At 31.1% G+C, this 15,505-nt stretch overlaps 2 protein-coding genes and 1 long non-coding RNA gene across 3 annotated transcripts; 2 read left to right on the plus strand and 1 right to left on the minus strand.

Annotated features, from left to right (window-relative positions):
* Positions 1-288: 288 nt before the first annotated feature.
* On the plus strand, positions 289-2,163 carry LOC131651954 (amino acid transporter AVT3C-like). Its single transcript, XM_058921697.1, has one exon. The coding sequence runs from the start codon at positions 537-539 to the stop codon at positions 1,812-1,814; it is 1,278 nt and encodes a 425-aa protein (XP_058777680.1). The 5' UTR covers positions 289-536; the 3' UTR covers positions 1,815-2,163.
* Positions 2,164-7,882: 5,719 nt separating this feature from the next.
* LOC131646717 (uncharacterized) lies at positions 7,883-9,093 on the minus strand. The gene is made up of 3 exons (XR_009297599.1): positions 8,551-9,093; positions 8,217-8,415; positions 7,883-8,075 (listed from the first exon to the last, which is right to left on the minus strand). It is a non-coding gene; the product is annotated as an uncharacterized LOC131646717 (long non-coding RNA).
* A 1,402-nt stretch (positions 9,094-10,495) lies between these two features.
* LOC131651955 (uncharacterized) lies at positions 10,496-13,614 on the plus strand. Its single transcript, XM_058921698.1, has 4 exons — positions 10,496-10,948; positions 11,579-12,364; positions 12,645-12,692; positions 12,958-13,614. Exons 1-4 carry the CDS (start codon positions 10,766-10,768, stop codon positions 13,276-13,278), a joined length of 1,338 nt encoding a protein of 445 aa, XP_058777681.1. The 5' UTR covers positions 10,496-10,765; the 3' UTR covers positions 13,279-13,614.
* The last annotated feature ends 1,891 nt before the right edge of the window (positions 13,615-15,505 follow it).

Genomic DNA, 15,505 nt, shown 5'->3' on the forward strand with positions numbered 1-15,505 from the left:
TCTATATAAATATATTGTTTCATTTTTTAAAAACATTTTAGTGTCCGCACATCGCACGGGTCAGATTATACTCTAACTTATTCTTAAGAGAATAATCTCTATCTTGAGAAACACTTATTTGGTCAAGAGCATAAATAAAACTCATTTAAGCACACACATAAATAGAAAATGATATTTAAGAGAAAATAATTAAATATCATATATTTTTAAAATATTTAAACATTGTGTAGTTATCTAATGATTGTGTGCCAAACTGATTTACATTTGGGTTTGTGCCAATATAAGTATTTCCCTCTATTCATTGAATTTTGTGAGTTGCACTTCCAGGAAGAGAATTTAATAATCCAATCACCTAGTAGATCAATAACTTATCATAAGTCATAACTTATCTATAAATTCTCTTTTCACTACTCAAACTCCAAACCATTTTTGATTCTCCTGAAACACAGTCAACAACAATTCAATTCAAATCAAACCCTCTTTCTTCATTTCCTTAACCCCATCAAAAAAACCCAACAACAACAATAACCACAACCATGGTGGTCGCAGAACAAGGTTCATCATCCTATTCACTCCCACCATACCCTCGAGAAGACACCCCTCTTCTCACTAATTCACCCCCCCTCTCTTCCCAATTCAAAACCTGCGCCAACATCTTCATCTCCATCGTCGGCGCCGGTGTCCTCGGTCTCCCCTACAGCTTCAAACGAACCGGATGGGCCACCGGTTTAATCATGCTATTCGTCGTCGCGTACATCACCTACCACTGTATGTTACTTCTTGTCAACACACGCCGCAAGCTCGAATCAGCAATGGGTTTCTCAAAAATCAAATCTTTCGGCGATTTAGGGTTCACCATTTGTGGCCGATTGGGTCGGTTCTCAGTTGATGCCATGATTGTTCTTTCTCAAGCTGGGTTTTGTGTTAGCTATCTGATTTTCATTTCTTCCACTTTGGCTTTTCTCGCCGCCGGTGACTCTACCGGAGAAACGATTCCGGTGTTTCTGGGTTTGACTCCGAAGGTTTTGTTTCTTTGGGGGTGTTTTCCTTTTCAATTAGGGTTGAATTCGATTAAGACTTTGACCCATTTAGCTCCTTTGAGTATTTTTGCTGATGCTGTTGATATTAGTGCCAAGAGTGTTGTTATGGTGGAAGATGTTTTTGTTTTCATCAACAATAGGCCTAGTTTAGAGGCTTTTAAGGGTTTCTCTGTGTTTTTCTATGGTATTGGTGTTGCTGTTTATGCTTTTGAAGGGATTGGGATGGTTTTGCCTTTGGAAAGTGAGACTAAGAATAAGGAGAAGTTCGGTAGGGTGTTAGGTTTAGGGATGGGTATGATTTCTCTGTTGTTTGGTGCTTTTGGTTTGTTAGGTTACTTTGCTTTTGGTGAGGAAACTAAGGATATTATCACTACTAATCTAGGTCAAGGTTTGGTGAGTGTTGTGGTTCAATTAGGGCTTTGTGTGAACTTGTTTATTACTTTTCCTTTGATGATGAATCCTGTTTATGAAGTGTTTGAGAGAAGGTTTTGTGATTCTAGGTATTGTTTGTGGTTGAGGTGGTTGTTGGTTTTGGCTGTGAGTTTGGTGGCTCTTTTGGTGCCGAATTTTGCTGATTTTCTTTCGCTTGTTGGAAGCAGTGTTTGTGTTGTTCTTGGATTTGTGTTGCCTGCTTTGTTTCATTGTATGGTTTTCAAGGAGGAGTTGGGTTGGAGATGCTTGGTTTCTGATGGCGCTATTATGGCTTTTGGGATTGTCGTTGCTGTTTATGGAACCTATAGCTCTGTGTCGGATATTCTTTCTCCTAAGGCATGATTTGATTTGGAAGAAGTGAAGTTTGAAAGATGAAAAACTGAATTTTCAGATGTTTTTGGTAAGGGAACCATTGTTCATGTGCTTAATGTTGTATTGCTGCATGCTGAAGTATATGCTTGGTTGTTCCTTGATGAAGATTTTTGCCTATGCTGTTCTTCAGTCTTGTTTGTTGATTAATGATGATTGTGTGATAAAACTACGAATTTTTATTTGTTGTATTTTGTCTTTTTTTTTTTATGTAAAAAGTTACGAGAATAATTGCCATACGGTCAGTGCATTACAACCATTCATAAGTGTACCGTCAGTGTAAAAAGTTATGATTCACTAACTAGTGAAAAATTTCTTTGCACCGTCAGTGTATTTCAATTAAATTCATAAGTTATAGCTCTAGTTTGTTGGGATTGATGAAAATAAAGGGAACATGTGTAAGTGATGTTCCTTGAATATTTTTTAAGTTAGTTTGGGAAACATTACATAAGTTGCTGTTTGAAACTTTCTTCTTGATTCATAAGCACATGAATTTCTTTTGTGGATTCATAAGGGAAAAAGAAGAAAAAAAAATGTTGCTGATATGGATCAAAGAGAGATCTGCAAAAGTTGTTGATTGTGTTTAGCATTTAGATTTAGATTATAGTTTAATTGGATAGTTTATTAATATATAAGTTTGGTTTATATAATAAAACGTGCTTATTAGCTATAAACCACTTGATGTAACTTGTAGAGTAGTATATTACTTCTTGCAGTTTTTGTTTGTTTGTAACTTTGTGTGAACATGCAGAAAATGATACTAATGGATGGAAATGAAAACATGGGACCATTTGAAAATAGAACTAATCCTCCTAACACAATTTCCACCAATAATGTTGTGTTAGATTTAGCAATTGTATCCCTAGCCACCATAACATGCACCAGCTCCTTGGACCATACTAGTATATTCTTTTTAATAGACTATATGCACTGTTCCAAAACCTAGTAGGTACAAGTACAACCATCAAGTGGATTTTTTTTATTTATTAAAAAAGATGTTTTATTTCTAGACAACAACAGCCAAACTTTTTCTTGTTAAGGGGAGTCGGCTATAAAAGGATTAAACTATATGCATTAATGTTCTATAAAAAACGTGACTCTACCCAGGTCATAAATTTTGAATTTTTAATAAAATTATTTAGTCTTTATTTACGTTTAATGGCTTGATTATCATTTATCTATTTTCTTTATGTAGTGTAGTGGCTAGAGTTCATCCTTTAAAGATAAAAAAGTAAGATGTCATAGGTTTAAATTTGCCATCATAAACTTGATGTCTCAATACAACTATTAACTGAATTGATTTAACGAAATTATTTATGGCTCTGTTTGGTAAAACTAGCTGATAGCTGGTAGCTGGTAGCTGATAGCTGGTAGCTGATAGCTTTTAGCTGGTGACTGGTAGCTTTTAGCTGGTGACTGATAGCTGATAAGCTAACATGAGTGTTTGGTAAATTAGCTGTTTCATTAGCTGATAGATACAAAATGACATAAATGATCATTTTAATTAATAAGAATAATAATATTTTATTAAAGTAATAAGGGTATAAATGGAAAAAAAAAGTCACAAGCTAAAAGCTACAAGCTCAAAAGCTACTTCAAATAGCTTTTGATAAAAAAAGCTAAAAGCTAGTAAAAAAGCTACAAGCTAAAAGCTAAAATAGCATTACCAAACAGTGCTTTTTCATTAATGTTAGCTGAAAAGCTAAAAGCTAAAAGCTCTTTTTGGGTCTTACCAAACAGACTCATAGTACAACTATTAACTGAATTGATTTAACGAAATTATTTATTTACTCCCTATGTTTCTTTTTAATTCTCACTTTAAAACTTTCTACATATACCAAAAAAAGCTAATAATTATTATTACTTTTTATACCATTGTTCTCTTTTTACCTATAATATCCTTAATTATTTGTCACATGCATTTGATTTTTTTTTTCTCTCTATAATAAATGATTAGGAATAATTTTGACAAAAGTGCAATTAATATTACCTTGAATTTACAAGTGACAATTAAAAAAGAATAAAAAATATTTTAAAAGTGATACTTAAAAAGAAACGGAGGGAATATTTTACTATTCTTATTTTAGGTTTTTTTACACATGCTCAAATCACTTATGTCTAATTTTCAGTATCTTTTCTATTTTAAATATTACTTCAGTACTTTATATAATATTGTCATTTTTAACTTTATGTCATTATTTTTACTACACATTCAATACTTCACTTATGTTGTACTTAATTTATCCTTGTATTGATTCTTTATAGTTCAACATTGTGTTCCGGACAAGTTTTAGCATTTCTGCACCAGAGTCAGCCATGTGCATGTGCAGGAAGTGCTACAGCACAGGGTCCCAAATTTTAGAGGCCCCAAAATTTTAAAAGGTCCAATTTTTTTCCGTAAATATTAATTGAAATAAATAAAATGTTATAATAAAAATTCAATTAATCAAAAAATGCTATAATAAAAACTCAATACATACAAAAATTGAGATGGATCAAAACTCAAAATAATTTTAATTAAATATATTATTGATTAATACATAAATGTAATTTTTATGTGTCTTTTTTAATTATTATAGTTGTATTTATATTTTAAATTTGAGCCTATTTTCAAAATTAAAACGGGGCCTCTGCGTTGATTGGGCCGACCCTGTTCTGCACTTAGATCAATCTTTAATTTTTTTTACTTTAACTTTATTATAAACACTTTCGTTTCACCATCACAGTTCTTTTACTCATTTGTCTAGAATCATTTGATTCTCCCAATGTTTCTTTTGCTGCTTTTCTAAAATCATGTGTCATCTTGTCCCACATATAATTCGCACATTAATGGGGTTGTTCAAAATCTTCTCCAAAATCTTGTGTTGAAAATTCTTTACTTTTCACCCTTCAAATATTATCACTTGATTCGTGGAGATTCCATGTGACTTCTTGTCCACTCTATCCTCTTGGCCTTTACATCCAGAACTAATATTTTATCTTGAATAGTCAAGCTTTCTCTAGATATGACTTTAAAGTCTAAGAAAATCAGGTATTATGTTAAATCAATCTGAGGCGCGTAACCATTGATAACATTAAAAGTGTCTTGTTCCATTACAAATTTTAGGGCGGTGGTTTGATCTCATACCCTTTTTACATCTACAATATTCTTCTTTCACTCATTGTCAACCAATATTTTTACCCCATTTTTTATTTAACTTTAGTGGTGTCGTGAAGCTTAAATCTTGAGTGATTTAATTTTTTTGAATTTTTACTCGTCCACTTGGTTTCTTGTAGGTACATAAAAATTACTTTCTTTATAAATATAGTGTCCATTTTTTTTCTAGGTTTTCTTGTAAGTGCGCATGTATCCATGTTCCAAAATAAATCATACTCTTATGAACTATTTTATCCACCACATTCGTTCATAAAATGTGTGGAAATTCTTGCTTATATTTCAATGCACTCAGGCGGCCATGCCAATGCCCTTGTCACTTGACATTGTATCTGAGTTGTATAGCATGCTATTTTTGAGAAATGACTTAACATTCACATTATTATGTATTTGATTTATGTCATAGAAATTCGACGAAGACTTACATTAAATATCAATTACATAGCATAACTTTTTCCTTTTAACCGAATAGAGCTCTTTCAAAGGAATTACAACTGAAATCTTAACGTTTACATCATCGTAAATTCATAATGGTGTATATAGAAGATTCGCATTAAGGAATTAATGTATGCTTATTAAGATTTTGTAAAATCCATAAATTGAAAACGTTACAAAAATAATTTTTGTAGATAATTCAAATCATATTTTCGAGAATGTGAGATTGGAAATCCATATTACCGTCTTTGTTTAACTATTAATAAAATATACTTGAATATGATTTACTCATGAAATTTTTAATTTTTAAAAATAATTAATTATAATTAGGGATGACAGAAAAAACCCGTACTCGTGGGTATTTGCGCATAAAATTGTCACGAGCATAAATTTGATGGCTTATTCACTAGCACAAATTTGATGGCTTAATCACTAGTACATAGACAAATTTGTTGATAATCGTGTTCGTTAATAATTGTCAAAATATTTTAAATTTTATTTGAGAAAATAGGATATGCAACGTCAGTGTAAAAAAATTTATATTGACAATCAATTATCACCGTGTACTCGATCAAATCACACTTAAATTTTAAAATTGTTTTGATGATTTGACAAATTGTTGATTTTTTATTGGACGACAATGTAAATCTATTTTACACTGTTATTGCATGTCTATTAAACTCATATTATTTTGTAGAACTTAAAATTATTATTATTATTATTATGTTAAGCATGAAATTATTATTATTATTATTATTATTGTTATTATTATTATTATTATTATTATTATTATTATTTTGTTGAATCTAATGTAATTATGTGGTGAAAGAATAAATAAAAAGTGTGATTTATTTTGTATTAAATTTAAAATTATTTTTATATGTTTTTTAAAAGAGGATAAATTTTTTAGTTAATTATAATTTTTTTCAAAAATAAAATTATTTAAATAATAGTATTTATAAATATTTGTAGATACCCACGGATACCTCAAAATCTATAGATACTCGTTTGGTAGATATTCACACGGAAATGTCATGGCCCATGAGCACGAATATCATATTTATCTAACAATGTGAGCGTGAGTAGCGATAGATTAGCACTTGTCCCATGAGCATTTATCCTTTGTCATCCCTAATTACAACTACTCACTTCTAGGGTATTTTAACATCTTTGTTTTTTTATTTTTAAATTTTTTAATATTATAAATAAGATAACCCACTTCTAGGTTATTTTAACACTTTTGTTTTTTATTTTTAAATATTTACTATTATAAATAAGATAAAGTTTAAGAATATTTCTTAACCTTAATAACTTGTAAAAGTAATTTATGAGAACAGAATTTTTGATAATAACATTCTTAAAAATAAATATTTTTTAAATTTAAATTTTAAAGAATATATTCCTTTTACAATTTTTTAAAATGAATCTAATACTCATACAAATATTTAAAATGTTAAAATAGTGTCTTCTTGATTGTTTACATATCAAATTGTATTATATAGTATCATTTTATTAGGTTTCCACACATGTTTGTATGATATATGTGATAGAATGGATGTTCAAAAAATTTCTTCTTCTCGAATTTATGTTATTGGTGTGTAATAGCCTTTAGGATTTGTTTGTTATACACTTTTTAAAAACAATTTTTATAGTATTATTTTGTTAACAAGATTTTAAAAGATATTCTTTTAGAAAATAAATTTAGGTAAAATTCAACTTAGATAGTTTTTTCTTATAAAGATTATTTTAAATAATTTATTTTTTGCTACAATTTTTTAAATCATATTTATTTTCAAAAATATATTTATAAAGAGAAACTATTATTTTGGTACAAGTGAAAAAAAGAAATAAAAAGTTATTTAGAAAAAAAGTCCCACTAGCATCAACTAACAGGAGAGTGATGATTTAAACATGAGACTCCACAAAGGACTGCTAGGGGTGGACAACGGTTCGGTTCGGTTCGGGCCCAAACCAGTGAACCGAACCAACCCTCAGGTGTAATAGCTAGAACCTAATTTCGACCCTATTAGCCTTCGGGTTTTTTCGGTTCGGATTAAACCGGACCGGGTATTAAAACCGGTTTAATTCGGATTGGACCGGACTAAGTATAAATTTATTTTATTCCTTTTTTTTAAAATTTTATTAGATTCCTTCTTTTTAAATTTTTATTATTTGGGCCACTAAACATATTTAGAATGACAAGTTAGAAAATTACGTCTATTAAGTATTAAGCCAAAATATATATTCCATTAAATTGTGCTAATAATTAAGTTATATTTAATTAAAATTAGTTTTATTATTCAAAAGATTAATTAAAATATAGATCAATTTTTTAGCCTCCAAAATTAGATTTTTTTAATAGAAAAATTAGGCTTTTTTTGGTGATTTCATATTAGACTGCTTTAGTGCAAAATATAAATATTTGATTCATATTAAAATTCATCAAATGCAATTAAAACAACTATTCAAGTCCATAAATTAAAATACATTAATAATACAAAAATAGAAGATTAATTCAAATAAAATTCATATGTAAATACAGCCCAACATAAATTTATGGTTTGTCCAAGAATATTGATAACCAATCCTCATCTGATATACTTGCAACACCTGAAACATAAAACAAAACAATTGCAACAGCTGACCTGAAAGACAGAAACATAAAACAAAAGATCAATGGTTACTCACTTATAAATACAATTTTGAATAAATTGTTTCTAGCTTCCCTAAAATATTATAATGGTTTTAAAACTATTTTACTTAAGTTATTTACAAACAAAACATACCCTTACAAACAAACAAAAACTCAATAAACTTTTCACTGCATCTATCTATTTAAACATATCAAAACAGAACGTAAAAGGGGAGGAAGCCAACTGCAGTGAAACTCTAAACCACATCCATCTAAAATGAATTACATCTCCACTAAACCTCCTTTCTAAATCATTTCCATCTTCAACTTGCAACGTTTTCAGATCTAGAAACCTGCAAGTGAAATGAAAACCCTAAAATGAAAACCAAACAACACTAAGTGAATGAAAACCCTTAAATCATAGTTAGCTAACACAGTAATAACTCAAACAGTAAATAATAATCCCTAAAAAGAAGCCAAGACTTTACCTTTGTAGATTTTCATGTCTTCAAAATGCTAGAACAACATCTTGTAACATTAAACAGATTCAATAAATAAAAATAAAACAATGAATGAAGGACAGACGACGGTGAAGATGAAGAAGGGTGGGCTGTGAGAGACGAAAACTCAGAAGAAAATTCAGAAGAAAATTTTCTTCAAAAAATTAGCGCCGTTGCTCTTAAGATTTGAGAGAGATGAGAGTGAGGTTGTTGCGGCTAGGGTTAAGAAGGGGGAACATATATAGAGAATTGCTGATGACAACTTAAAAACTGGGTTTGGATCTTCAAATAACAAGAGTATTGGGCCAAAAGTATTGGGCCTAACATACCTATTCCATGGTTATTCGGTCGGATTCGGACACCGACGGTTACAAAATTATCAACCGAACCCGACCATTGATGTCCGTCTACATCCATTTTAGGCATCCGACAAAACCGATAAACCGATCAAAACCGTCCGAGAGCGTTTCGGAAGAACGGGTTCTTCGGTTTTCGGTCGGTTCATGAAAGCTTGTCCACCCCTAGGACTGGCTACATTATTATCAGTCCCATGTTTCGTCAAATAGTCAACACAAACATTCTTCTTCCTAAGAGTATGAAATATTTGAACTTGTTATTCTCTTGAGAGAAACTTTTTAATATTGTGAAGAATTGCGGCATAGTGATGTCAAACATTAACAATCTAGGAAATAAACTTGATAATAAAGTTGAAGTAAGAATAACACATCAGGTATTTGATACCAAATTCTCAGGCCATACACAAATCATGGTATCGCCTCATCAGCTCCGCACGAAGAATGTTGTAATAATTAATATTACATACAAAATCGTGAATCCAAACACCATTAGCATTTCGAATCAATCCATCTAAATCCGAGATGTCGGGATTTTCAAGACTACTGACATCATATTCAAAATCATATTACTATCTTTGTGTGCAATCCACGTAATCGTTCTCGTTGGATGAGGCAAATAATGCTTGAAAAAATATTTAACTAAAGAGATTAGCATAATTCACTATGAAGAGTTTCAAAATATAGGAAGATATCACTTCATTCACAAGATATAGTATGTTCCTAGTGCGCCACAACCATCGACAAACTGGCGAAAAGATAAAGACACCATCAATGTATGTCTAATCCAATCATATAAACTATCCTCTTGAAAGAATAAAGGGTCCAAGAAGTCAATAGATTTCCAAAAGCGAATAACAAATTTACAATCTCCTAAACAATGTAGAGTCGTCTCAGCATCCTATTTGCATTTATGACAAATTTCGTAGGAAGAGACTTGTATAAAATCGTCTAAAGGAAGAATTTCAGCTTCTCAATAGCATGAATATGCAACATCCCTCTTCAAGAGTTATATTCTCAACAAATTAGGCAAATTATTTTGAGTGGCTTCTCATAACTTTTATTGTTAATAAATATTATTTTTATAAAATTGTAAACTTATGTTTTTAAAAAAATATTTAATATTTAAACTATTCTTTTAATTTATAAGAAATAAATTTGAAATAATATATATTATTTTTAATTTTTTGTTGTTAAATATACTGATTTTTTTATCAGAAGAAATCTATAACAAACAGAATTTTCAAAAGACTTTAAATGAAGTCTCTCTACTCTAATTCAATTATGATTTTTTAATTATAAGACTTGGATTGGTTAATTAAAAATCTAAGTCAAACTCCATTCAACAAAATGTTGCTAAACTTTTAAATGTTAGTTGATTCAAATTAAATGAATAAGAAAAAAAACAGTAAACATTAATAACTTTGCATAGATCATGTCAAATTAAAAAGCTTTAGATAGATATAAAAAAAAGCTTTAGATAGATATAGTTTTGACAATTTATTTATCATTGAAACAAAATTAAAATGGTCAATTTGAACTATAATAAGCAGGCAAAGGTAGAAGAAGATTAGAAGAAGAAAAGGTAATAAAAAGTGTACATTGAAATCAAAAAATGAAAGACCCAAATTATTAGAGAAAAAAGTGGAAAAGAGAGTGTTTCATACGTGATCCATTTCCAAAACCTACCTACACCACAAACTAATTTTCCCCTTACTTTAAAATCAAACAAATAAATAAATAAATAAAATACCCAATTCATTGGTGATTCTCTAAATTGAAAAAGATTTGATTTTTCCATCTGGGTCTTTTGTTTTGTTGGTGAATCTGATCAGAGAAATAAAAGGGCCATGTCGTGTTCGTCTTCATCGGGATCGGAAGATGATAACGAAGGGTTTGAGTCTTACCGGAAAGGTGGTTACCATGCCGTTAGAATCGCCGATTCTTTCGCGGCTGGGAGGTTTATAGCTCAGCGGAAACTTGGTTGGGGTCAATTCTCCACCGTCTGGCTCGCTTATGATACTATCACCTCTGTATGTTTTTCTTCTCTCTTTTTTGTTTTTAATCATTTATGTGATTCATGTTTTTTGATTTCATAGCTTTGTTTATTTAATGTTGTTTTCTGTTATTGAATTGAATGGATCTGAATTAGATTATTTTGTTAATTGATTATTTTGATTTTGCTTTTCTTCAATGTTAGTTACAGTTACAAATTCCCAAATTTCCTTTTTTTTTGTTGGAATTGGGTATGGCTGAAAATGGGTGAATGGTCCTCACAAAAATGTGTCCTTTTTACGTTTTTTTGTCTTTATGCTGATGAGCAATAAATGTTCATTCATGTTTCAACTGGTTCAGATTTTGTTCTTGTTTTTAGTGTATTATGATCCTCCTCGGTAACCGCGATGCATTATACTCTTTGTCTTTAATATCTAATCTAACACATGTAGATATACTATTTATGTTTGTTGGAAGTATATGGAATGTGAATAATTGTTGTTCTCAAGTTAATTTCTGATTCTGTTGTTTTTTTTCTCTCTCTCTCTCTGTTAAGATTTAGGAGCTAGCCTTTTTATGACATGAGTTATTGGAAGATCTTGCTAATGTTTGATTATTTTTGTCTACCATTTTGCATCTTTTTCTAATTTTAAGATTTTGGGTTTCAGTCATATGTGGCTCTCAAAATCCAGAAAAGTGCGGCCGATTTTGTTCAGGCTGCCCTCCATGAGATTGATGTTCTTTCATCCATTGCGGAAGGTGATCCATCAAATTCAAAGTATGTTATCCAATTGATTGATCACTTTAAGCATACAGGTCCCAATGGGCAGCATCATTGCATGGTCCTTGAGTTTCTCGGCGATAGCTTGCTTCGTTTGATCAGATATAACCGATACAAAGGTCTTCCACTGAATAAAGTTAGAGAGATATGTAAATGCATTTTGATTGGTTTGGATTATTTGCATAGTGAACTCCGTATAATCCATACTGACTTAAAACCTGAAAACATTCTTCTATTTTCAACTATTGACCCTGCCAAAGATCCTTTTAGTTCTGGTTGCTCCCCAATTTTAGAACGGCCTGTGGGAAACACAAACGGTGGACTTACTAGTCTTATTGAGAAAAGGTTGAAGAGGAGAGCGAGGAGTGCAGTTGCTAAAATATCAGGAAGAACGGCTTCAATTGAAGGAAGAGGAGAAGCTGCAAAATCTCGTAGAAATATTGATGCAATTGACGTGAGATGCAAGATTGTCGATTTTGGAAATGCGTGTTGGGATGATAAGAAGTTTGCAGAAGAAATACAAACAAGGCAGTATAGAGCCCCTGAAGTTATACTGAAGTCTGGTTATTCGTTCCCTGTTGACATGTGGTCTTTTGCTTGCATTGCTTTTGAGCTTGCCACTGGAGATATGTTATTTACACCCAAAGGTGGACAAGATTATAGCGAGGATGAGGTATGATGATTTTGCTAATAAACTAGTATTATGGTTTAGTTTTTATTAATGTTCTACGACTATCATGAACTGTTAACCATAGGTTTCCTTGCATTATTTAAGATAAAACTGGTTACACAAATTTGATTTAATATACGGTTAATGAGTTTTCAGAGGTGTTTTGGGTGTGTCGTAGGTCCTTGGACTAAATCTTGATGAATTGCTTTCATGGTTCTATAGACGTAAACACTTGGACTATTTGTTTCTAGAATAATATAAATGACCATTATGCTGATTTCAGGATCATCTTGCCCTGATGATGGAACTCCTAGGAAAGATGCCGCGGAAGGTGAGTTACACTCCCACTTTCAGCTTGTTTTATTTGGACCTAGATAATCTATAATAGTAATTTCACGCATTAAACAATATCGACGTTCATCTGAGATTGGACGGTTATATTGCACACTAACAAAATTAGCTTGAAATGATGTCGGCTGTTAATTTGAGATCGTACGTCGAGCTTAAAAACTGTGTGATGTGTATTTGCACCAAATTCAAATCCATTTTATTTCGTGAACTAATATTCTGGCATATCAAACGCTCGTTGATTGCAGATTGCTATTGCCGGAGCACAATCCAAGGATTACTTTGACAGGCACGGTGATCTGAAAAGGATTCGAAGGCTAAAATATTGGCCACTTGACAAATTACTAATCGATAGATATAAATTTTCAGCGAATGACGCACGTGAGTTTTCAGAGTTTCTTTTGCCACTTTTTGATTTTGCGCCAGAAAAACGACCAACTGCACGACAGTGCATGCAACATTCCTGGCTGAACTGCAAGGAGTCAGCATCAAATGAAACGAGAAACGAAACTACTGTCGAAAAGGTTAATGTTGGTATGAGCAATCTTCAAATCAAGGTAGGAAAGTGAAGGTGGAAAACATGTTCTTGACGGTGCATTTACCACAATCAAACATTTTGGAGGATCAAAACAAAAGTCAGATGTGAATTGTCAGATCTTAATCACAACTTTAACATGAATGACTATAGTACTGATTGCATTTTCTTTTTAGTTTATTCGATTTTAATGAGATTCTTTCCATTTGATTTTTAACTACAGAGATGTAAATTAGTACGGAATTTTGTTCATGCAGAGATATCTGACACCAGAATTTGAATTTGCTTGTATATTATTCACATGTTGTAAGTTGTAACATTCATCTAAGTCTAATCTTGTTGAAAATAAGAATGAGCAATATTTAATCAAGCACTTCAATAAGAAGTCTATAATGTATTTCTATTGGGAAACCACAATACCGTTAACGAGCAACCTCACCTCCGTACCAAGAAAATATCTCATGGATCCCAAGTCTTTGATTTCAAAATTTACATCTAATTTCTCTTTTACTCTTGCCATTTTAACTCTATTTATCATCGTGGGAGAACTTTGTGAACAAGGTGTGGTCAGTTTGTCTTTGAATGTACCCTTATTTCTTCATGGATTAAGTGATTTTTTTTAACCAAGCTCTAGGGAACTTCTTTAATCCATACAAAGACTTGTTTATTTTGCATGCATTTGATCCAAATTTATTTTTAAAGACAGGAGGAATGTCGATATATATATATATATATATATATATATATATATATATATATATATATATATATATATATATATATATATATATATATATATATATATATATATATATATATATATATATATATATATATATATATATATATATATATATCTTCTTCTAGATCGCCATTGAAAAAGACATTCTTAACATCCAACTAATATAGGGGCCAATTCAAGTTAGCAATGAGAGATAAGAGAATTTTGATAGTGTTCAATTTTGCAACATGAACAAATGTCTCTGAGTAATCTATATCTATACCATAGGTATGAGTAAAGCCCTTAGCCACAAACCGAGCCTTGTACCTTTCGATTGACCCGTCTGAACTATATTTCATAGTAAACACACATTTGCATCCAATTGTCTTCTTGCCATCAAGTAGTATCGTAACAGTACTCCAAGTTTTGTTCTTTTCAAGAGCTTTCATTCCTTAAAGTACAACTTTCCTCCACTTTGAAATTTCTAGAGCAATCTGTACACTTTTTAAAATTTCTACACTAGACAATTGAGGTGAAGGTAGACAAAGATAAAGACAAATTTGAATATGATATAAAATTGGACATAGGGTGTTTAGTGCAAGATCTAACAGGTTTTCTAATAGCAAGAAGATCATCTATATCATGATACAAAATACGACTCTCAGAAACAGAGATAGACTTACCTTTCCTTTTCTTAGGACATTGATCATTCCTCGATTCAGATTCCTGAAAAAGTTGAGATGTAGACTAATTCCTTTCTTTGTGGTTCTTTTTCACTTAAACATTTCCTTTTCAAGTCCTGTTTCTTGCTTCAAATATGTTCTTTTAAACTAACTTATTATTTTGTGGCATTTCAAGTACATCATCATTTTCAAGATTGTCATTGTTTTCTTCGTGAGAAGATGTTGGCTCAGATTACCAAGTTCCTTACTCATAACAGTAGTAGGATCAGATAAAACATTTTGGTCATTTTCTGTTGGGGAAGAAGTCTTAGAACTTTATGGTACGGGCAAAGATAAATCAGTTGAAAAAAACCACGCCCTCAGTTTGAAACGAGTTTAAAAAACTCATGTTCTCAGTTTGAAACGAGTTTTCCTATATACCCCCCCTTGAATATGAGTGTTAAAAAAAAGTTTATTTTCAAAGGATGTAACATCCATAGTGACAAACTTTTGTTTTGGTTTTTGGATCAAAACATTTATATCCTGTTTGAATGGGGGAGTATCCAACAAAAACACATTTTATAGCACGTGGCTCATGTTTTGCCACATTTTTATGTTCATGAACAAAGATTATGCAACCAAAGATTTTTAATGTCAAATTAGTTGAAACACGAGTTCTAGGAAAATATTCTTTAAAAGTATTAATTGGAGTTTGAAAATTGAGAACTTTGGAGGGAATTTTGTTATTTAAATATGCAGCTGTTAAAACAGGTTCGTCCCATAAATAGTTCGGTACTTTACTTGAGAAAAGTAAAGCTCTAGAACCTCCATTAAATATCTATTTTTTCTTTCGGCAACTCAATTTTGTTGAAGAGTAT

The sequence above is a fragment of the Vicia villosa genome, linkage group LG2, assembly GCF_029867415.1.
Source record: "Vicia villosa cultivar HV-30 ecotype Madison, WI linkage group LG2, Vvil1.0, whole genome shotgun sequence".
NCBI lineage: Eukaryota > Viridiplantae > Streptophyta > Magnoliopsida > Fabales > Fabaceae > Vicia > Vicia villosa.

Excerpts from the sequence above, each read along its gene's own strand:
- LOC131651955 (XM_058921698.1), top strand. The coding sequence starts at position 10,766 with ATGTCGTGTTCGTCTTCATCGGGATCGGAAGATGATAACGAAGGGTTT. Across the intron at positions 12,365-12,644 it reads AAGATTATAGCGAGGATGAG|GATCATCTTGCCCTGATGAT; the intron begins GTATGATGATTT and ends TGCTGATTTCAG. Across the intron at positions 12,693-12,957 it reads TAGGAAAGATGCCGCGGAAG|ATTGCTATTGCCGGAGCACA; the intron begins GTGAGTTACACT and ends CGTTGATTGCAG.
- LOC131651954 (XM_058921697.1), top strand. The coding sequence starts at position 537 with ATGGTGGTCGCAGAACAAGGTTCATCATCCTATTCACTCCCACCATAC.